The sequence below is a fragment of the Atractosteus spatula genome, chromosome 16 (genome assembly GCF_055471065.1).
Source record: "Atractosteus spatula isolate fAtrSpa1 chromosome 16, fAtrSpa1.hap1, whole genome shotgun sequence".
Lineage (NCBI taxonomy): Eukaryota > Metazoa > Chordata > Actinopteri > Semionotiformes > Lepisosteidae > Atractosteus > Atractosteus spatula.
This window is the reverse complement of record NC_142721.1, coordinates 11,765,769-11,789,471: the sequence shown is the minus strand read 5'-3', so window position 1 is coordinate 11,789,471 and position 23,703 is coordinate 11,765,769. Positions and strand designations below refer to the sequence as shown.

Here is a 23,703-nt window from a genome sequence, read left to right as displayed (position 1 = left end):
ATATATTATAATTACTAACATTACTCCATTAGTTGTTGGTGACAATTTGACCCAGGGCTCTCATCCAGAATATTTTGAAGTGTTCCAATGGATTCGCTTTAGTAACATGGTTGAGTAGTTTGTTTCAGACATCCATGTGTAATGAAATGTCTTATTTTGTCTCTCCTGTTTTTCTACGATCTTCATTCCAGTTTAAAAACATGATGTAATTTCTGAGACAGATGCTGTCAATATGCTAAATCTGTTCTTAATTGTATCCTTTCTCCAGAATGTGGTGATGTTCATGAGTGACTTTGTGGACTGGCTGATCCCAGACATTCCAAAGGATATCAGCCAGCAGATCCATAAGGAAAAGATTCTGATGGTGGAGCTCTTCATGAAGGAGGAACAAGGCAAGCTGAACATGCTGGAGAGCCTCGTGGGAAGAGGCAAAGATCCCAAGGGCATGGAGAACTGTAACAGCCACAGTCCCAGCCCACAGGCCCATGAGCTCAAAGGAAGTGCTGTTTCATTGAATGCACAAAATGTGGACATGTAAGGATGTCTTCAGGGAAAAGAACACATAGCATCAAACATGGAAAAGACTGTTTTTTCTCATCTGGGCATTCCACAGGATTCTAGGTACTTGAGAATACAGGGTGGCAAACTTCATGATATGTCAGTTTTTCCGGTATGTTTCTGTCAGTCTCAGTTCGGTCACTGCTCACAAAATGCAGGGATCCTACTAATATGAAGGACCACATTCCGAACAGAGAAAGATGTTTGTTTTTCTTTTGCACAAAAATTCAAAGCAGGGAAATATTTTTAATAAGGATTTAGTCCAAATGTTTTGGATATATTAGATAGTTGCAGTTCACAGAACACATCAAAGCCTGGTTTAGAGATGAAACACCTTCACAGGTGACTGCGAGTGTAAGCTGATAATATTAGTAAGGAATTAAATTTAGTTGTTTTTCTTACAATGTTGATTGCAGAACATACATTGCACTTCCCTTTAATAAAACCTCATTTTAACATGTGTTTTCAGGTTTCATAATTGGGAAAACAAAATCCATAAAAGATTCAGCAGATTTCTAAGTCACAAATACATACATCAAACCCTACTGATAAAATTTTCATGATGACTAAAATGAAAACAGCCCAAATATTTTTCTGCAAATTATTAGAATTTGGCCCACTAAATGCCTGAAATTACTTTTTCACTTTTGTCTATTAATACACACTTTACAGTTCTAAAATGTCTGCCATTAAGGTGTATTTATGTATTGACATACTCAATGTAAAAGCTACCAATCATTTTGAATAGCAATACTTAGGTCTTTGAAGTAAGCCACCCAGATTCTTAGAACTCAAATTTCACTTACATCTTAAGTAATGACCTTGTACACAAATAATGCCTTCTGGATTTCATATTTCTTGTGCAATTTCTAAAATAAGTTAAATCTGTAAGATATAAACCGGAACGCTAATAGGTTATTTCACTATTTTAAGAAAAAGGTGTTGGATGTAGAATACTTGACTTTATTTATGCTGTTTTATCAAGACATTCTCATGTTTATTAAATCCTTTTAAGTCTATGCTCTTGTGATTCCTGCCTGTTACTGAATAATTTCATCTTGGCCTACATCTGTCTAAAGCTATTTTTGTTTTGTTTTTGTATAAACCCTCATTACTTCACTGCTTAAGTGTGAAACACTTTTGTTTATATGAATCTGGCTTTAACTTTTGTAATAAACAGTAATAAATGTCAGGAAAATGTACTCATATTTAACCACTGGGTAGTAAAATACCAGATATACCAAATGATTACAATGCAGCTATCTCCTTTATTATATTCTAGTATTAATTATTTATCATGCAGTATGACTGCACCAAACTCTGTAATTGAAAGTCGGAATTAGAAAGTCCCACACCTGACTTGATTTTTGGGCATACATAGTGATTCTTCTAATAAATTGCTTAACAGCAGTCCACATAGCAGATGTTAAACATACATAGGCAATGTAGTACAACCTTTCTTTTTAATTTATGAAAAACATTTTGTTTGCAAAATTTTCAGATCATGTTAAGATTTCAAAATACCGGGGCAAACACATTTACATTGCAAAAACATGGTGTACAGGTTATTTATTTTAATGAACGAGTCTGTTGTATGCACCGGTATAATAATGTGTATAAAGAAACAAATATACTTTAACCTCTTTGAATTCTTTAGATGTTTTATTCGTCTCGCGTTTTTATTTAAACTTTGACGGCCAGGTTTTATATTTTTTGAGGTGGGCCTTTTGTCCTTTTTGAGAAACAGTCATCATGTTACAGTCATGAATGTTCACTATAATATTATGATCTCATAATATTAGAAAATAATCCTCTTCTCACATATTGCCTGAAAGGTACTGATTTAGCTGCTTTGAGTGAATCAGTGGAAAATTAATGGATTGAAACCCTGAGACGTTCCTATTTATAATGTAAGGAGGAGGCAGAAATGAGATCTAGCCAGAAATCCTTGAAGAAAATCAGTAAGAAGATCTCTTGAGCTACAGCATCTGTGTACACGTGAAGTTAGCTTTTGCAAAATGCAGCAACTCTTTATGTACAGTAGCTTTATCTTCGGTGCATGGCAACAGAATGTTATTTTTTCTGATAATTGTTTCAAAATATAGTCCTATTTAATGTTTTGAGTATTGTTACATGTTTTGTTTACTATTACCTGACATAATCTTTTTACTTTTCCATATAAATATTTGTATACTTTGTAAAATACTGCTTTTTTCTTTGTATAGCACATTACATATTTCAAAAGGCACAATAAACATTATTTTGAAAAACTTAATATAAAGTGATTCTGAAGAGCCTGTATACAATATTATGTTTTAAGCTCATACAATACATTGTATTTTCTTTTAGGCTCTTTACAATTATATTTTGATTATTTGGAAATATGCAAAGTATTGTAGTGCGTAAATCCATTTTAATTTTCTCTGTTCCCTGCTGTGCTCTGGGTAACGAGATCTCCTCTTTTCTAATGTTAGAAATGTGTTTCACTTTTATTTCCTCACTCTAAAATACAATTGGAAGTGATGTGTCAACCATAAAGTGAGCACTGAAATGAAACATACAAAAACTGATCTGGCTTATATCATTTTTTCATTTCCTGCTGTTGTTAAATTTATGAGCGGTTTTCACTTCTGTTTTAAAATGTATGCCAAAATGTTTTTACTTAAAATGAACATTTCTTAAATTTAATTTAGAATATTTTATCATCTTCTGATCAAGGATGTTTCCTTATGGAATAAAACTTAAACTCTTTACATTTTTCATATTACAAATGCATAAGCAAAACATGTCAACTCATATATGAAGCTGCTGTTTTTTTTCATTTTTATTATCCTGTGTCTGACAGAATGTCCCCTTTCTGAGTATTACATCAGTTCTCACATTTTTAGCTTTTTCATTTTTATATATTTTATATAATGTATATAAAAAACCATATTATATAAATGAACATATATTTTTCATCTGGTGAACAGATTCAGAACAGATAACAGATAGTAAGGTACCACAAAAGATCTTTAAGTTGAATGTAATATTAGTTCTATTTCTAAAGTAAATTCAAAAGATACCATGACTGAACTATTTCAGACCCGTTCTTTGATTTCAAACATTTCTTTAAATGGAAAAAAAAATTGAATTACTTTAGAGTTTAAGTTTTCAGCCCTTTGGTCCATGTTGTATTTAAACATTTTTTGGTTCTGCTTTATATTATATTTGCATTGTCACCCTTTTATTATGTTTACATTTACATTAGATTTACTGAGATCAAACCCTGGTGTATGGTATAAGTTTGTGTTGTCGCCTGCATTGCTCCAGTGTATCATGAAAATTGAGATATTTTATATGTTAACTATTGTATTCGAATCTAGCAATCTAAGTCAAATGTCATTGCAATACAGTACATTTCTATTGTATGAAAAACAGATGAAGTTGAAATTGTACAGAGATCTTTTCTGGTTTTTGCTGGGGGAAATTATTAATGAAAAATAAACTTAATGTGAAAGATATTGGTTGTGTTTAAAAAAAAACATCAGGTACAGACGGAAGACAATACATTCCATAAAGTTTTCGAGTCATTTTTGTTTGGACAGTTTATTTCTGAAAATAGAAACTACTGTAATGTGGAAATCATTTTTTGTACACTGCATGTATGATAGGTCTAAATTACAACCTACTAATCTCCTAAAACAATCTGTAATGCCTGTGTACTGTATACAGTATGTAACAAGTTTTATTATGCTTTGATGTTACAATGTAACATTTTAATATGTTTACATAAAATATAACATTTTGGTGCTTAAAATCCCACATACAGTATGACAATGAGTAAAGGTTTTTTTAAAGTGACGTATTCTAGACAAAGAAAAAGCAATGACAAACATCACTTTGTAATTTGAATACACAAAATATGAAATATTCTATAACCATTGCATGCAAATTAAATTGCCTGTGCATAATACTGCTGAAACATATAATCATAATAAACACAATAATGTAAGAGAACTTACAAATGGGAAGAGGCTGTTAGGCCCATTTAGCTAATTACATTTACAGTTTGTAGTATCTAAGTTTGAGCCATTTCTTGAAATAAATGAAGGTACGAGCTTCAACATAAATTATAATATAATCTGACAACCCTTTTATAAAAACTTCCCTCCTGTTCTCATTTTAAAAAAGCACATCCCCCATACAGTACCTAAATCTACAGTATGTTATGCTAAAACATTGACTTCATACTTTATATCAAACTGTCAAATGCAATAAACTGATTAAGAGGCAAAGTACTGTATTATTTTAAATATTCACCCAAGGGAAGAATTATGATGTTTTGAAGTTTTTTTCAAGGTTATTAAAGCTAATAATTAGCTATCATCGCAGTTAAAATATTGTCCCTACAAACTTTTCAAGCATGCCATTGCAAATACTGTATAACAGCATAAAAATTACTGACTGACTTTTCTAATTGAGGAAATAGTTCTTGCACTATTGTACTTTATTTGAGTCAAGCCACAAATAATTTTTTCCCTCCTTTTCTCTCAATTCATAGTGCTGCTAAATTGCAGAAAGGAATATTCCTTTCAAGGGTGTGAAGAAAGGCTGGACAAAGCCTGGAGTCTTGCAAAACCGATTTTTGAAAATACAATCTTGACACGGGACAGATAAATTATGACTAAAGTTCAGGAAATAAAGTGAGAGAAAAGCTTGGGAAATGTAAATAGAGCAAGGAATATTCCATTTCAGAGCACTGTGTTTTCTCACCTTGATAAGCACTTAAGCACAAAGAAAGACAGCACTGCCAAATGAATGAAAGTTCTCACTGTTAGTGAGAACTACTTTAACAGGACCAGAATCGTGTTGTTTTCAACGGGATAAAGAAATTCATCATTTTTATTTAGTCTACATTTACAGGTTGTGTATCTTACTGGAATATCAGACTAAACTCAACCTGGTTGTAGAAAGTGGCAGTGCGTCTGATGCAGGCTCTAACACCGCAACGGCATTGTGCTGAAGAGATGCAGTTGATTTTCTGGAGTACTGTTTTCAAGTATGCCTTGTAAAATTATAGCAGATTTGCACCTGACCTACTCTGTGTCTTTGTTTATTGCAAATATTTGCATTTAAAAAAATAAAAGCCTCTCTTTTAACGTGCAGTGTATTAAATACCAACGTGTTAAAATAAAAACAATTATGGCTACCCATATTTCCAGAAGTACGAATAGAATGGGTTCAGAAAATATAAAGGTTACAGCAAGTTCTTGACAACACTAACTTTTAACATAACAAAACTAAAATATCCTTTAACCTTTTGCACTTTTAATTTTATTTTATACAACATGTTTATTCGGAATCACTGAACTCTACCTTTTTCCTTCCTCCCTCCCTCAATAACTAAAACCATATGGGACACGTTGTCACATTTTAACATATATCGAAAAAAATAATAATAATCTTCATAGTAAAATATCTGGACTTTCACGGTGTTTTAGAGTTTTCATTAGATTGTTTTCAGTTCAACAATGTGTATCGTGTCTGTATACATAACTAAATGGTTATGCAATTTTAGTATTACACGCATGTCCGGGAATCTCAATGCCATTAAAACAATCAAATATGTTTAATTCCACCAGAAACCCGAATGCATCCGAACATTATTTTAAAAAGTGCGGACTCGTCTTACTGGGCACCAGAATATATTTTCTATGTTACGTGGTTAACCTCTCTAGCTAGCAAGAGAAGCTCTATCGCCATCTATTGGTGATAGTCTGACTATCAAGAAATGGGCCGGGGCTACATTAATCCTTAATTTTCACCAATGTAATTTCTTAATAAAAAAGATTAATATTATTTTCAGATAAAGTACTTTTAATGACTTCGTGTCGACAGAACGAATCCTTTTTAAAATACAGTATTTGTAGATAGGTCATGTGCCGTCTGACTTTGAATGACGTTTGAATGCCACACCAGTAGTTGGCGCTGTTTCCTGGCAAGAACATTTTTTCCACCAAAGGAACTGCTTAGTCAGGAAGTAAACGTAATTTTGAGATGAAGTTAAAGTTGGTATGTTTAATTTAATATTTAATTTTTTGCAGATTTTATTAGGGCGTTCTATTGGTAATGTATGCAAATTATATGCTTTTTTAAATATTAAGTGCACGGTCTTGATAAATGTAAAACAATCCGAAAGTGAAAGTAATGGTAGGGGCGCAGCAATAGTTACAAAGCGAAGTCTCGGTGTGTGGTTTCTGCCCTCATTTATTTGTCTTGACAGACTTTTTTCTTGGCCAAAAATAATTTTGGCTTGAGTGCTGAAAACCGGCTGACCCTTCGTAGGCTAAGATGAACGGGTTTTTAGATGTACTATATCAGATTTCCCAACGTCTGAGTAAAGATAACTTGAACTCTCTCAAGTTTCTCTGCGTGGAAGATATAAAAAAGAAGAAGCTTGAGCAGATCAACCAGGGCACGGAGCTGTTTCAGTGTCTAATGGAAATGAACAAGATTGGACCCGACAGCACGGAATTCCTCCATTATCTCCTCGGACATATTGACAGGCAAGACCTCATAGAGTTACTGCAGAGGTTTGAAAGAGATGGGCCCGCCGGACTAAACGACAATCAGCCCGATGTGAAAGAGAGAGGTAATTTTAAGTAAAACACGAGTTTAAAGCAGTAGATACATTACTCGTCTTGTTGTGACATCTTTGCTTGCAGCTCACATTTGTACCTCACGTCTCCAGATGCAGACACTTGTGAAGTTAGACACACATTCAACTTCTGGTCTTATGAGAATCTCTCTTACCGGACCAAATAATTTCCTTATTGAATATGACACCTTTTATAACAGCTGTGAATACTGGAAAAGTGACCTTATCCACAGAGTATTGAATTGGAACGTGGGGTGTGGCTTTCGAAGTATAGATGAACTGGAAAACATCCATTAACATAAATGCTTCGTTTTCAATATGAGGAAGAAAAGACACGAGTAATTTCTTTACGAACACCTAACACTGGTAGGAGCTCTTTTGAATGAGTGAACCTTTGTTTCCTCTAAAGGAGTTTATCTTGCATATCAAGAGCTCATAAACGTATAGTATATAATAAAGAAATACAATACAACAACAGTTCAATACCATAACACATTCTTTTAAAGGTGTATTAATAATATTCATTAGCTAGAGAGAATTTGAGTCCACTTTAGTACTGTAGGTATTGTGCTTGTGTGCACTATTAAAACGCTGGAGATACCTTTTGTTTTACAAAAAGAGATTGATGACATTTCATACTTAGTAAACCACTCTTCATCTTTTGTTTATGTAGTTGTGATACTTCAGTTCTTTGGTTTTGTTGATCTTTTACAGTGTTTGTCATTTTTGGATATTCTGCCCCCAACACAGAATAGAATGAATATTTTTTCTTGAGTCATGTCCATTTGCCTATAGTAAAGAGTGAATCTGGTTTCTAAACATTCCTCTCATTTTGCTGTTTCCTTGTCTAATAATACAGATGCGGTGTAGCTCAATTAGTAACTCTCTATTCCAGAAAAGCTGGATGCTGCTTTCGGAGTCATTGTTGAAAACATGGGGAGAGACTGGAGGATGTTTGCTAGAAAGTTAGGCATTACTGATGCCAAACTGGACCACATTAGGGAAAAACACCCATTCAACATGGAAGAGCAGGTGAGAGAGGTTTTGAGAGTGTGGCAGAAGACCAAGGGAAAGGAAGCCAAGGTCATGGATTTGATAGACAAACTTCGCGAGTGCAAGATGAACCTCACGGCTGACTATGTAGAGAAAGAACTGGACTCAATGAAAAACTTCTGCTGAAAAAGGTGAAGTTTCCTTTTGGCTTTTGGAGCTCTTTGTTCCTGTTATAAGTTTGTAACCAAATTAAACACGACATGATCAAAATGTCTATTTGAGGGCTTAACTGTAATGTTCATATTGGTGTACAATTCTCTGTAAATATAAATTCAATACTTGAATGAAACCTCTGAAGAAGGCTCCACAGCTGAAACTTAGTGTTTGTTTTCTTTACCTTTCAGCATGGAATGAACCTTCACCTGTTCCTTTGCACCCTACGTATGCTGATGCCGATCCCTACTCAAATGTCTAAATTCAGTATTTATTTCTTAATCTCCTAAAGGTAACAATATTTAGGTTTACACATCCTGGATCTGGTGATAAACAGGTTTCACAGGTTTACAGGTATGGGGAATGCGCACTCCAGGTGGTGCTGTTGTGCAGGATTCCCTCATTGTTTCTGCACAGACCTTTCACTTTTTCAGTGTAACAGCAGAAAATGAAGAGAATAAGAATGGTTGGACTTCTGCTCTATAGCCTCATTCTCCATGTGTCTTCAGCTGATTCTTCTAAATAGAGAACATAACATTGAACTGTTTCCATTTCCAAAAGCAATATTATGTTTTTTTTTAACAATACATTCATTTTAATTTCTGTGATGAAAATAAAATAATCATGCACTTTGAGTATGTTTTATAAATGTTTTTTTTCTTACTGTTTGAGAGTCTAAAGCAACCAGACCTGGAAGATTTAATGTCTTTTACTTTGGCTGAATGTATTCCCACATGTAGAGATCCAGGTAATATTGTAAATTTTGTTCCCGTTACATGTGTCTACAGTATATATAATCTTATTCATTTGATTAATTAGCGTTTAAACAGTTTTTAAAACATAATTTGATACCCTAACTGTATGGTTAGGATAAGGATCTGTTCATCTGCAACAGAGTTTGGTAATTATCCCATTGATGTCACTTTAGTGATACTTTATTATATTCAATCTACAGTATATAATCCATATTTATAAATGGCATTTGCAATCAATAATCTAAAGTGATACAGGATTAAAGTGAATTTCCCTATGCTCCTCCAGCAAGCAGCTAGCTATAAAGAATATTGTACATTTTGTAAAATGGATAACATAAGTAAACTTTAAATTTTCATTGCAACAGAGTCCTGTTAAATTAGTACTGAAAAAGAGGTTGATGCTTTATTTAAAATTGATTTTCAGGCAAACAGAACAAACAGATGGTTAGGTCTGCCAGATCTTCAGTCATCACTTATAGACTGCCATGAACTGATCAACTGTAATAACCATGCAAATATTGTGGTAATGTATAAATATCAACAAAATATCAAAAATGTGAGTTATTTCATCGTGCTCTGGTTTCTGAGTTAGTGTTTTCAAATTAGACCTTAATTATACACCTCTATATTCCACATCTCCAGAATTCAAATGAGGACATGAAGTTCAGTGTAGGAAAATCCAGTTTCACGTTTTAGCTGCAGACTGAACAGGATGCCAAGATTAGTAATGGAGGAGCAAGAAAGGGCTGTAGGACTGCTGAGTGCCAGACTGTCACCACGTGAGGTTTCAAAGAGGATTACAAGCAGCTCCACACAACTGTTTCACAATGAGCCTTGACAACAGCCTTTAAAACACTGGGCATACAGTATCTTCCTATGCCAAGAGGAGGTGGAGGGAGGGAGGGAGGGTGATTGTTAATAGGTTGGATATCCTATCACAGGACAGCTGCACATCATTAGTGGATGTGATAATGGATAGGCCTGCGTTGTGACGTTATCAGTGGGGTTATAGAATCATTCTACAGACCCCTCAGTTCTCTGTACCTTCAGTCACATTGCTGTGACTGAGTGTGTTTCCAGTCCATCGGTTTTCTGAAACTAAACTTCTTAAACTGCTCTTGTGAAGGAGTGGGATAGGATTACCCCAGACTCAAACACTTCTTTGATCAGTGAGGTAGAGCATTTTATGTTCTAAAATGGAAAAAACACACTTTTAAAATAACACAGAAGCACAAGTAACTAATTTTAGGTCAGAAATTAAGCAAATCAATTTAATACTTTAGCTGCTACAAATTATCCTGTCTTAAAATAATGCTGTGTTTATATTGGACAAATATTATTTTCACTTAAACACAAAGTTCAAGTTAACATTATTGTTTGTGGGAAGCATATAAAAGTAATGTTTAACTATTGCTAACTTAATTTTAATAACTTAGTAAAATTGAATAGATGTAGAACCTTACCACATGCAATTAAAATACAGAAATAAAAAAAATATTTCTGTATTTTACAGGACTGCTTTTGCTTGAGGCAATTTTTATCATGTTTGATTATTAATTGATTTATCCATTCAGTGTTACGTACCTTGTAACCTGTAGCCTAAGTAATTCCATTTTATGTCTTAGTTGTAAAAATTGCAATTAATTCTTCACCAGAAAGTTGAAAATAATTCTTGTGGATATCTTTCAACCCCTGTATAGACTATTAAAAGCTCACAGCAAAAAAAATCTGAAATTAGTAAGGCATCACCACACAAATATACTGTTTGAATATTCCCTAACCCCCCAAAAATCCACTAAATCGCACCCCCCTTTTCCTGCAAGACAGGAACCCAGATGATCGCTCCAAGCTGTAAAAACATATTTTAACAGCTCAATAGACCTTACATAAACAGAAAATTTGAGGTACTGCAGTCTTTTTCTACACCAGCATTGCAAGGTATTCGCCTAGAGAAAGACTAAGGCTATGTTTATACTGGTGACATATACAATATATACCTAACTTGGACAGACTGAAGTAAGCAAGCTAAAGGCAGTGCCATTTAAGTAAAGAATGCACTAGATTTAGAAACAGCTTGGCAACTGGACAAAACAAAACAAAAAAGTCAGGAGGTTTAAGTGACATTATGACAAGTTAAAATAAAGCATAGAGATTCTGGTATAAAAAAATAATATGGTAACTGAAGATATAACATATATACGCATGCATATTGTTCCTATATTGAAACATAACTTATTCTTGACTTGATCAATTATTTAAGTACTAAATCCAGTAACCTTTTAGACAAAAAAGCAAATCAAATGTACTTTCAAGTGTACTTCATAGGTTTAAAAGAAGCATTTCAGTATGTGAGTACAAACATTTAATATTGTATGGATTATTGATGTATGTAAGATCAATGTTCTTTTCGTAAATAAAATAGCTGTCATTTTTTGTATTATTCACATATGAAAATCTATTCTTGCAGGATAACACCACAAGAAGTCAGCTGAGTCTGAAGTAATTATTGGTTTCACAGTAATGTTATTTGCAGTCAGTTCAGTAACATGTTTACTGTCAGTGATAACACTGTGCATTTAACCTTAAATTAGTGAGTCATACTTGACTGAAAATCATCTTACTGAAGCTAAGAAGTCACTGCTCTTGTATATTAAGTTATGCAGTTGTGGACAACTTACTGTAATTATGAAATACAGTATGATTTCTTGAAACACTGTACAGTTGGAGAGGTATTTTATTACTATTCATTCTATCCTAAGTTCCACATAAAGTCTAACTATTTATTGTTCTTTTATGCATAGAAAGAAAAAGCTTATTAGCACTGTTAACTTTAAATGTTACAGCTTTTTATAACAGACTGTCTGCCTGTCACTCATATTGGAAATAACAATCTAAACATTTTTGCTGGGCAGTTATGTATCAATGATCACTTTCCTTCATGCTGGAAATGATTACATACAGTAAATGTTTCTCAGTTTCCAAGAGTCTGCCCAGCAGAGTGGGCTAGACTGATAAAAAACAGATAAAATGCTAGAAACTCATAAGAAAACTCAATGTAAAAATTAAGAACGGTAAACTTCATTATCTTTACAGAACAACAAATACAATTCTGACAGATGTAAGTATGGTTACTGTGTCACAAATCTAATTTCTGACAATGTCATTGTTCACATTTCTTCATTTTAAAGAAGGCTCACTTTCTACATCTGAAGTTGCCAGTGAATCGATGCGTTCCCTCCTTTTGTGTTCAATTTTGCACTGTTTAATACAGTACTCCCTGCAGCTGTGTCAATGCCACGCTTCTGTAAGAATTTATACAATATGTCAACTTTGGGTATGAATAATAAGGCAAAAAAAATCCAATTAATGCAGGAAATCAGGGTCATCCAAGTGTTTGGATAGACCATATGCTTCACTGACTGTTTTTCTGTCCAAGCCAGATTGCTCTCAAAATTTTTCCATGCATTCCCTTAGGGCATCTAAATTCTCCCAAACAGCACAGTCAGTTCTGCCTTTAAAGTTCCAGCGTGTCCTGCTGGGCCTTGGAATTAAATTGCTGGTTGTTTCAGCAAGAACAGAATATTTTTTTCAGGAACAGAGAAAAAAGTAGCAAAAGCCAAAAGATCAGGAAAATGAGCTTTCCTTTTCCATGTTCATCATTGCTGCTGTTTCAAGATCAGTGAACAAAACATATGTGGGGATATGTTTTGTACCTAATGAATAGATTAGGTACTGGGGAATGTAGATTTTGTACCTAATTAATATTTCAACTTGTTATGGCAGCAGTATTGTAGATTTGAACAATCAATTTGCTTTACAATTTCAGCGCTTGTAGCATAGGCATTAGTGCAGTGGACAGATGTACAGTGTATTTGTCATTATAATAAAGTCTAAAAATCACAGTATTGTTGCTATCTTGGGCTTGGAGGAAATGTCAAGTGTCTCCCCAAAAAGCAAAAATAATGCTTTAGAGATGCTCCTTAACAATTTCCTGCCTACACACTTGAAACGTACAACCTAAATGTCAATTCAAGGTTTTGGATGGTCCTTTAAAATAATTAGAGCTTTTTAATGATGTTGTCATTTTAATTAGGAGTCTCCATCGCACTTTGTTTTGAAAATATCCCAGAACACCCCCAGTGGACTCATTGTGTAGAAACAGTCCTTCGCCCAGACCAAGGTCTTCCCCTCCCCAAGTTGTCCTGCTGGTTATATTGTGTTTAATACTGTTAGCCTTGCAGCATCGCACACTGGTATACACACTCTCTTTGTTGTCAAATCCTGAGGAACCGCCTTCACTGGGATATGTCAAACCTGATGCTCTCCATAAACTGGCAGAAGGCAGCATTGCACTTTGTCAACCAAAAGATGCACAGATTCTTCCTGGTAAGGTCTGGCAATATCTGTGAATTATGGCATGAAGCAGCAATAGTAGAAATGAAATCCAGACCCAACAACCCAAAAGCAAATGACTGTCTCCACCTAATCAGTTTGTACCTGCAGATTCCTTCTTTCTCTCCAGAGTTAAGATACAGGAGTTGTAACAATAGAAGCCAAAGAAGTCTTCGTAACCCTTCTAATTTAGTCTTGTCTTTAATTGCAATTTCTTTTAGTATTGCTTCAACTCAAGAAGCAATTGAGTGTGCTAATTTCTAGCTATTTATACAGAATGTTTACAATTCCTGAAGAGCTTGGAATCGCCTACACTTTGGTCCTGCCCACATGCCTAAACAAGTTGGATCTTTACCCATTTAATTCAATGGAACTCAATGTATAACAACATAACTTACATAAATAACCACAACTTCTAATGCCAAAGAAAGATAAATGTAATTGCACCAAACCATATTCAATAGACTCCAGGCTAAATTCTGCTTTAGTCAGACTTCTGGAATGAGTGAAATTCCATGCATTCTTTACATTCTTTACTGGTACCTGTAAAAACACATCAGTCTGCTTCTAACTGTGATTTTCAAATAGCAGTGGATGTCAGGGATGATAAAGGGATGCATTGACAAATACTCTAGATTGGAATTTTTGGAGGAGCCAAGTTCACTGCTGTTATACACACAGTACGTAGAAATTTATGCAGGGACTACTTTATTTACATATAATTAACATCTTTGTGCTGTGTATTGCTTATAATTGTTGAAGTGATCATTTTCTTTTTAAATAATGCATAAATGCAAATGATCAAATACTAAATAAATAATTCAGCATAAATTTGTTTAATTTTTCCATGTATTACCATGCATGCTTTGTATTAAAAAAGTAATAATGGTGAAAAACATACACATGTTGGAACATAGAGTATGTAGCTAATGGAGAGAAATACCAATCTTTTGTGGCTGTTTTAATGCAATGCCCTCTTTTCCTGTTTCTATATCAACATTTATAAAATGCTGGAAAACCTGTCACAGATTTATGTCTGATCAGGCTTATTCACCATATCCACTGTGAGGTTTCTAGTGGCAAGTGTGCAGCTGGTGAATTAGATGCACACTATTAATAATCACAGGCAACGCATCTGCTGAGACAGTGCCATCCTTGTCTCCCCAACAAACTGAGTAATGATAGAACCTAAAATGCAATACGTGAAACATGCATGAGGCTTTTTGTTTTCCTGGACATTTTATTTTACTGTATACTTGGGATCAAATAAATACAATGCTCCAAGTATAACATCAAACCATCCATCAGCCAATGAAAAAAAAAAACAGCCCGTTCAAAGTATGCATTTCCCATGGTCCTGTATACTCAAGTACAGTTATGCGATCACTTGAAATATAGATGTTAAAATATCCAAGTTATGACCGAAGTGACATAAACACTTTTAGATGTGTACATATATATATATGTATAGATATTGTACATGATTGTGTATTGCATGTGCTGCACTTGTACATAAAAATTGTATATGAAGATTAATCAAATATATTTGTCAGATATACCACTTAAATGTATTTTTTCATGTGGAACTACAAGACATTATGCTAGAAATTACAATGATAACAGCATTTTCCAAAAACATGAATACTGTACCATCTGAACTGTTGTTTGTACGTCATGTTAAACATACTGTAGATCAGTTCCTAATATTTCCAAAATATTTTGAAAGTGAACTGCTTATCCTGTCTCATGCCAAAATGTAAAACCCTTGACAAATCTTACACAGAGACTTTGTTTGGCAGTGAAGAGACTAGCCTGTATGATCATTGCCTGATCATTATCACCATAACGATAATGTTATTTTACTGTGTTTTTCCAGTGTATAGGTCTTACAGTAACACAGTTTCGTGCTTTGCACAATGAAAACTATGAAATAACTATGCTTTAAATGTTGGTCCTGTTCTTCCAGCATCTGCTGATGACAAACATGTTTGGCACCATACAAAAGTCAATATTGAGCTAAAAGTCAAGGCAATAATTGTTACTCCTTATTCTACACACACTATTTCATACTTTGCCATATTTGCTTAACTCCTAAAAATTTTTTAACATTACTTTCGTGATCACAGCACAAATGCTAGTGATGAAAGGAGGGGGTGTTTGTATGCACAATATATAATTAAAAATTATGTAGCTGTGCTGAAAGTTGTATAACACATTGTGAGTGTTGCTTTCAGCACAATGAACAGGATATGTATTATTGTGCTTCTGTGAAACAAAACCATGAGTCATCACAAGTCAAACTTAATGAAAGTTACTGTATTCCCAGAACATATACTAACTATAAAAAACATAGAAAGTTACAGACTGATTTAAGACATGGATAACCTGTGTGTGCGTTGTAAAATATGTTATTTCAGACAAAAAGATTTTCATAAAAATAATGCCACTGTTTTCCATTTTCAACTGTGTATGATCACATGCACTATCAGCACATTTCAGCCAAGAGGAATGCACTTCATCCTCAGTAGAAGCCATAACTCTTTTGTTCAGACAGCAAGACCACAGAACAAAGAGTGTTTATTTATTTATCATGATCTTTGTCTCAAAAATGCTGGTCTTGTGTTTCAGTAAGTGGTGTGCTTTTGATATATGCAACATGTGCTAAATAAAATCTTCTATAAGGAAAGCCCCCTAGAAATATAAATTAAGCATCTATTTTTGCCTTACTAGTCTTCTTTACTAATAAAGAGTGGGGGGAAACATTTTCGTTTGCTGTATTCTATTTGTTTTGTGCATCTTCTGTGACCAGTGCATTCCTTTTCATGCAGCAGCTGGTAGGTGTGAAAAAAGCAGTCTTCTTCTATTTATAAAGAGGAGGCAGAGAGAAGAAAGTGAGAGGGTATGGGGCACACTGCTGTCCTGAAAGGACAGAGTCAGGAGAAAATCGCAGAGTTAAGTCTGGTTAGAAAGTGCCAATCTTCTCCACTCCTTTCGGTTCGTCCATTTACTTGAATAAAACAACTGAATTATGGAATAGGGAAAGGACTGGAAGAAAACAATGAGTAAGAGCCCTCTGTGTGAGAATGAAATTTTAATGTTTTTTTTTCTCATGCTTTAATATTCTGAAGTTCTGTTATCAGAAAGTCACAGCCTATATTTCGGGAAATTTTAAATGAAGCACTTCCCAGAAATCCGTGCGCTCCCAGTTAAAAGCAGAACTGAAGTCCCATCTTTCCCACAACCATACTGCAGTTATTGTTACTTTATGGATTTACCAGAGGGTTTTAAGGCTGTTATATTATCCTGGTAAATTGGAAAAAGAAGGGAAAATAGAACAAAACGAGGTGTGAAGAGCTTAATCTTTGACCTCCATCTATTCAGAAAGGATGTTCATGACTAATTACAGTAATTTAGAGTGATAGGTCCCTCAAGGCAGGGGGAAAGGCTGGGGCCAGTGAAATGACTAGGGGTGTCAATATGGTCAGGTAATGGTAAATTATTTAAGTGAAACAGGAAACAGTAGTATTAGTAATCTGAGTGTTTTATGGTATAAAGATTGATTTCTTTATAGTATAATGTCATTGAAATACATATTTTTTCTTATTAAATAACTTCTGGCCATGTAAGTATATAACAGCTAAAAACATACCCCAGACAAGGCCATAAAATAAAGGCTTGCATTTTAAACTATTGATTGACATTTTCATCTTTTTCAACCCTTCCCGTTTTCAGTCTCATGTGGCACATTTCTCTTTGACAAAGAAACATCAGTATAGTCTTTAATTATTCATGCACAATGGTTAGAGGCTGGTATATGGAAAGATGTGGGCATAATTTTAAAAAAGCCCTTTTAGCTCCAACCATACAGCACACCTCCTATGGCTACATGAGGCAGATTTTAGGAAGGAAATAAAAAATTTAGTAGATTTTAGTAAGAAAATAAAAAAAAAGGTTACAAACAAAATCAGGCCATTAGGCCCATCTAGCTCAATTGGTTACTAATAGTCAATTGGGGGCAGTTTACCTGGCTTTACTTGATTTTGGGGGGGATATTCCCGTATTTAATTCCGGGGATAACCTCAGAGGGCGCTGCAGTTTGAAAGTGGATACTTCCCAGCGCGCAGTGCACGTTGGGAACGTCACGCAGTGATTTATTGGAGAACAGGAAACTGGAGATAACGAGAGCCGAGGCTCCAGCACGGAAAGGGAGAGAAGTAGTTCTGACAGGAGAGGACGACCAAACCGGGGTTGAACCCTGTTACATTAACGGGCGCTGGATGACTTCGGCCTCGGGCATCCCGGAAACAAAGGAACCTGGGACATCTGTATTTCCGAATTGAGGATAAATTGGGATTTTTATCGACTAAGGAGTTTCAAGTATCCCCTCTGCTTCTCACTGCTCCTCGGATCCCTTGGAAAAGGAGTCTGCTTTTCTTCTGGGCTGGTGACGCGGCTGAAAGGAGAGATCCTCGACAACAGAGAAGCAGCGAAGAGGAAATACTGTACCAATTCGATGTTTTCTGTCCGGCGTCCTCCTAGCTGTTCACGATGGCTCCCTGGTTAATAGAAGCTGGATTATAACGCGTTGCGGGCCCGATCACTGGTTGCAGCTAAAGAAGATAAAAATTGCAGGATTGCCTTAGTTTACATCTGTTTTCCAGAAGCGTTTGGTATTATTATCCCACTAACACTGTGGGTGTTTGTAGGTTATTATGATTGGCTGTGATCGTTATATTTTACCTTAATAAGGTAACTTAGTTTTTTTTTTTAGCGCTCGTAGTTCTTAAAATACATAATTAATTCAGGAAGTCACGGGAATCCAAGTGTCTTGCGCTCTTTCGGGCCTTTGGGATTTTCTTTTTTGCCATCTGGGTAGCTGTTTAATATTTTATTTTACGTCTTTGATGGATTTATTACTGTTGGATGGCTTGGAGGATACCTGATAGCACTTTAAATATTGTTTTTCGTTTTTTAAAAAGCTGCTAACAACAATAATCATAAAGGATTATATTAACAAGATCATACAAGAGGGGAAAGTGGAATTGACAGAAGATATTTCCTCCTCTCTGGCAAGGTAAACAGTGTTCTTTGTGTATTTATAAATATGGAGGGAGACAGCGGTTTCTTAACCCCCTCGTTTTCTATTGAAAAGTGTTCCTTTGTTTTAGCTAAGCATCCGACTGTAACGCCGGCACACTTGCAACAACAGAGGGTTACTTTTTCTAAGTTTTTTTTTTTTAAATTAAATTGTTTATGAATTTGCAAACGCACTGTTTGATACAAGTCGAGTTAAATTTCTTTATGGTAAAGCTCCGAGATCACGCAGCTCCATTATCGTGCTGTACAAAGCCTTTAAATGAGCAGACACCTCTAACAGGGCAGTGGAAAACTTAATTGCTTGGTTACCTACTGGGCCTCTGGCTCGCGAATGGGACTAATCAATACACACACACAGTGCGTCACTGGCACACAGTAAACACTGTTGAATAAGCGCTTTTCACAAAACTGTTACAGCTTTTCCTTCATTCTGTTACTCCAGACGAACACATCTGCTCTGACAGGTAGCCGCCTCCGCTTCTTTTTATCATAAAGGGTGCAGAGCATAATTTTTAGACCGAATAATGTACCTAAATAAAAAGACCCTATCCGTTTTTTAAAACGTATTTAATATACAGTAAAACTGGTTTCGTTTGAATTCCATTTTTTAAATACATTCAAATGGGTTTTCTTTCACAATAAAGGCCAATACTTTATAAAAACGAAATTAGAATAAGAGAACTAGCAGCTTAGTTCTATCCAGCCTATGCTGTACCAATACTGCACAGGAAGGATCTTGCTTGGTTTTCAGGGGGTTGGAATTCGTAAACATTGAGTCTGCTAAAGCTGAAAATATTTCCCTGTGGTGACACATTGTGAGTTTATGAAGAGAAGACCAACATGATTATTTAAATTCTGCACACAATTTATTTTCTTCCCAGTAGAAGAACCAAATATTTTAAGTCAGAGGGTGTTTTACTCGGATGTCCTTTCGGATGATTTATTTGTAAGACGTAAACTTCATTTTGAGCAACCAATAGACAGAAGTACGTATCTCTTTAAAGCGTGTGTCCTAAGTGAATGATCATGAATTATCCCAGTACATTAAGCCTGTAAGCCTGCATTGCTAAGTAACTCCAGACATTCTTTATGCAGTCAGTAATGCATTTAAGATCATTTCCAGGACCACAGGTCTTCCACTTTATCAGTTTAAATGGATACAGCGCTCTGTGTCAATGAAAAACTAAAAAATAACTTATTGATAACAGATATTGAAGTGCCCAAAAAGTATTGTCCAGATAGCTTTTTAATTTTCCTCTCAAATTGATTGACATTTATGGGTGTACTTTGTTCCTGTCTGTATATCCTCAGACCTACCAGTTCGATAGCTAATAAGTAGATAATATTAACCTTTGCCCCACACTGTGTATCTTTGTAATCAGAACACTGTTTTCTGAATAAAAACACCCATACTCCTTAGTGAAGTACAATTAAACTGCAAATTGTTGAAAGAGCTGCTATCATTAAACCAATAGAGGAATGTTGACATGCAAGTAGGTGGAATTGACTCTTGCATAAGTACTATGTTGTAAAGGGATATTATTCTGATTTCTATTTTTGACAGTGCATTTGATAAATGAAAACTAAATGCCTTTAATATTAATTTCTATATCTGATGACCATAAACGTCTTCCTGAGGACAAATTGCCCAGTGTTGGACATCTGGCTGTAAGGAGCACTGAGCTGAACACAATGGTTTCTGACATGCAAGCCATAAAAAGCAAGTGCCTTTAGCACTGAATGAATGTCTTCAACTAGGGATTTTAAAAGGCATGGCCCTCTTGTTTACTGTTGTTTTTTTTTGATCCCACATTTTGTCTGGAGCTTGACTGGTAATTCCTGTAATGTATTGCAGAATGTCATAGATCTTGACCTGGTTGTGACATTTCCTGGGACTTAACTACAAAAAGAAACCTGGAAAATAAAGTTGTAATAGTAAAAGGCTGTCAATCTGCAGAGCCTAGCCTTTCATTGTGCAGCGGTTGCTATGGCTTTTGTTTTTATCTTGGCGTTCTAAATTGTGCTTCGCTTCTGCAGAAACCTCAACAGAAGGTCCAGTTCTTTCAAATTAAGATGTGCTGTAACCGAAGTCCGCGTCAGGGCCATTGCTTCTGATTTGAAGAAGGCTTGACCAGGGTGCGGGCAGTGCCAGTGTACCTTGAGCTTTGCTTACTGTGCCCTCCTCCTCCTCCTCCTCCTCCTCCTCCTCCAGATGATGTGTGAGGTGATGCCCACTATCAGCGAGGCTGAGATCCCGGCTGGCGGTGGGGGGGGGCGAGGCTCCGGGTCTCCCCTGCAGTCGGACTCGGATGGGCACTTCGAGCAGCTGATGGTGTCCATGCTGGAGGAGCGGGACAGGCTGCTGGACACGCTGCGAGAGACCCAGGAGAACCTGGGCCTGACGCAGAGCAAGCTGCACGAGGTCACCCACGAGCGGGACTCGCTACAAAGACAGCTCAACACGGCCCTGCCTCAGGTAACACTCCCAGAGCAGCCGGTAGGGCTGAAATAACGCACTTTCAGGTTTCTCCCATTGCTGCCTCATTTTCAATTAAAACAACCCCACAGTGGTAAATTCCCCATTGCCCAAGATCAAATACCACATCTTGCATTGCAGCCTGTAAGGTTGCTTTCTTTTATACAGATTTCTGCTGGTTGTATTAGTGTTGGATTATACTAATGTGCCTTTTTATTCTGGTAAGACTTTACGGGGATAATTGTGCCTACCTGTAGCATTTCCATAGTTACAGGAAAAATATTCTTTTAACATTTAAGTAATGTTTTTCTTTGGGCTGTTTTTGTGGTAGTTGCTTATGGTTGAGAGGAAGAAATGCATCTGTGGCTTCTGTTGGAGGTTAAAAACCATATCATTAGAAATATTGCTAAACCCTTTTTATCTGTAATTGGTTGTACTTATTAACAGTTGTATAGGTCCTGCCTTTGAGAGTCCAGCTTCCCTTTCTATTAATTACAGTAATACATGCATTTAGCTTAATTTTTCACATTTGTATGTCTGTACTCCTGTAGAATTGCCAGCGTTTCCTAATTGTGTTTTTATATCTGCCATTCGTTTCTTTAAAGTAATTCCTGCAAGAAATCATCAATACTGTATGTGGATTGAGTTGCTGCTTACCTCAAGAACAATGAAACTGCTTTATAACTGGTTTAAAAGTGTTGATGAATCACTGTTTTCTTTAATTGTTAAACTGAAGAACTTGTCCATATATTACTTAAAAACCTCTTCAGTGAAAGACAAATCTCAACTTTGTTTTTAAGAGCCATATTTTAACTTTTGTGGTGTTTTATAGAACCAGTGTTTTCACTAAGCAGTTAAGTGTGTGCATAACTGGCAATGTTTAACTGGTTTGTTGTACGCATTTTACTTGGCAAATGTTTTCTCAAAGAGATTTGATATTTTACCATGCGGAGACCACATAGTAGTTTGAACATCTAGGCCTCTTTAGTGTGCATTTTAATTTAATTCCATCCTTCACCAGTGGGTAACATGATGCGTAACAGAAACTATGAAAGTTGGTAAAAATGTAGATCGTCAACCTGCTTCAATCTCTCACAATGGCTTTTGAAAATAATAAACTCTTTGTTTGAGACCATTATTTTCCATCAAGTTATGCTTTCGGCTTGTTGACATGACCTGTTGTACGTGTTGTAAATTCATGTGATAGCATGACAACATATCTGTATGTGTGGGCTTGTAATGATGTGTTTTTTTTCCTGTTGATAACTTGTTTTGTCTGTTCCATAAAGGAGGCTTTCAGGTGTGCTCTTGAATACCTCTTTTATGTTGTCTTGGTTATTGTTGTACAGCTTTACTTCAGCAATGTAAAAACGTAATATCTTTTAGTTTAAAGAATGAAGGGTACATTTTATTACATGATGGCAGAGAAGTGCTTTGGATCTGTACTAACAATAGACTTATTTTTTACCAGAAGGTATTTGCCTCACATTTACAGTTGATGAGTGAGTTTTTGTGTGTTAGCTCTATGGAATTTATGGACTTACATGAAGAATAATAAAAAAAAATCCACAATTTATTTCCCTTTCTTTAATGTTTAATCATTTGGCCTGTTGGAAACCTTTACAGTAATCAGGGTGCAGAAAAGCCATTCATGTAACAGAAATGCTTTCTTGAGGATGTTTGTGGCTTGGATAGGGATAGTGTTTTTGTTGGCCAGAAGTGGCAATAAAGCTCTCCCTAATATAGTCTGAGCTGAATCCTACAGTAACTATAGCTCTGGCAAAATTGTATTTTGGTGTAAGGCCCAAAAAGGCAGTAATTGCTGGGGGTGGGTTTAGAAATAAAACTGGTGGGGTGACCCTTTTCTTTTTATTGATGGGATCATCACGGGCCACTTTACAGCTGGGAGATCTGCAGCTACACAGGCATGGCCCTTGTGCCATTAGCAGGGGCACTGGAGCAGAAATGTTGTAATTAAAGGTGCCCTGTGGCTGTGGTCAGCATACAAAGAGGCAATCATCTGCTGGCCTGTTCTTAAGTTTCCGATCCAGCCTCTGTGGAAGTGGGAGAGCTCTCTGAGCAAGAGCTGCTTTGTTGACATTAGGGGTGCTCAGATAGAAACCACACACAAGGGAACATTTGGGATTAGTGAATCAATTAGTGAATGAAATTGCAGAATCCAGTGAATTAGTGAGTGTACAAACTACCTCTTAACAGGTAGGGTAACAGTGTTTAGGACATTAAAATAAACTTGGGCATAGACCTTTTGTGGATTTTTGATAATACTAGTCTTCTTTTTAAACTGTGCTCCTATTGGAAAGCTGCCTGTTCATTCGTGTTGACTATGATATAACAGGGCAAATTCCACCATTGTTTTACCCCTTTTTCTTGCATCATTTTGCTTATCAGCTATTTATGAAGTTCTCTTTAGATAACCTTGTTTGTTAACTCTTTTTTTGCCTCTAGGACTATTTGAAATGAGAAATTCAAATTATTTAATGGAAGAAAAAGTGTAGATGGTACTAATAGTGAGTATTGTTACAGGCTTTAGTAGAAAGCTGTGGTGAAGATACACTGAG

General features: G+C 35.6%; 3 protein-coding genes across 8 annotated transcripts in view; all 3 read left to right on the top strand.

Moving 5' to 3' along the window:
* Window positions 1-4,055, top strand: part of ano1a (anoctamin 1, calcium activated chloride channel a) — a 45,489-nt gene extending 41,434 nt beyond the window's left edge. For both annotated transcript variants that reach the window (XM_088934904.1, XM_088934905.1), the window contains one exon: window positions 269-4,055. In XM_088934904.1, the coding sequence (XP_088791030.1) occupies window positions 269-538 (270 nt within the window). In that variant the 3' untranslated portion in view covers window positions 539-4,055. The remainder of the gene's footprint in view (window positions 1-268) is intronic.
* A 2,689-nt stretch (window positions 4,056-6,744) lies between these two features.
* fadd (Fas (tnfrsf6)-associated via death domain) lies at window positions 6,745-9,039 on the top strand. 2 transcript variants are annotated; one of them, XM_088934908.1, is made up of 3 exons: window positions 6,745-7,192; window positions 8,094-8,382; window positions 8,596-9,039. In XM_088934908.1, the coding sequence occupies exons 1-2, from the start codon at window positions 6,892-6,894 to the stop codon at window positions 8,375-8,377; spliced, it is 585 nt and encodes a 194-aa protein (XP_088791034.1). In that variant the 5' UTR covers window positions 6,745-6,891; the 3' UTR covers window positions 8,378-8,382; window positions 8,596-9,039. The 2 variants fall into 2 exon arrangements, with proteins under 2 accessions (XP_088791034.1, XP_088791033.1); XM_088934907.1 differs by having other exon boundaries at window positions 8,094-9,039.
* Window positions 9,040-17,712: 8,673 nt separating this feature from the next.
* ppfia1 (PTPRF interacting protein alpha 1) overlaps window positions 17,713-23,703 on the top strand; it is a 42,455-nt gene continuing 36,464 nt past the window's right edge. For 3 of the 4 annotated variants that reach the window (XM_088934483.1, XM_088934481.1, XM_088934480.1), the window contains exons 1-3: window positions 18,029-18,300; window positions 18,531-18,625; window positions 20,861-21,124. In XM_088934483.1, the coding sequence (XP_088790609.1) occupies window positions 20,861-21,124 (264 nt within the window). In that variant the 5' untranslated portion in view covers window positions 18,029-18,300; window positions 18,531-18,625. Of the gene's footprint in view, window positions 18,626-20,860; window positions 21,125-23,703 lie in introns of all 4 variants that reach the window. The other variant, XM_088934484.1, reaches the window with a different exon arrangement.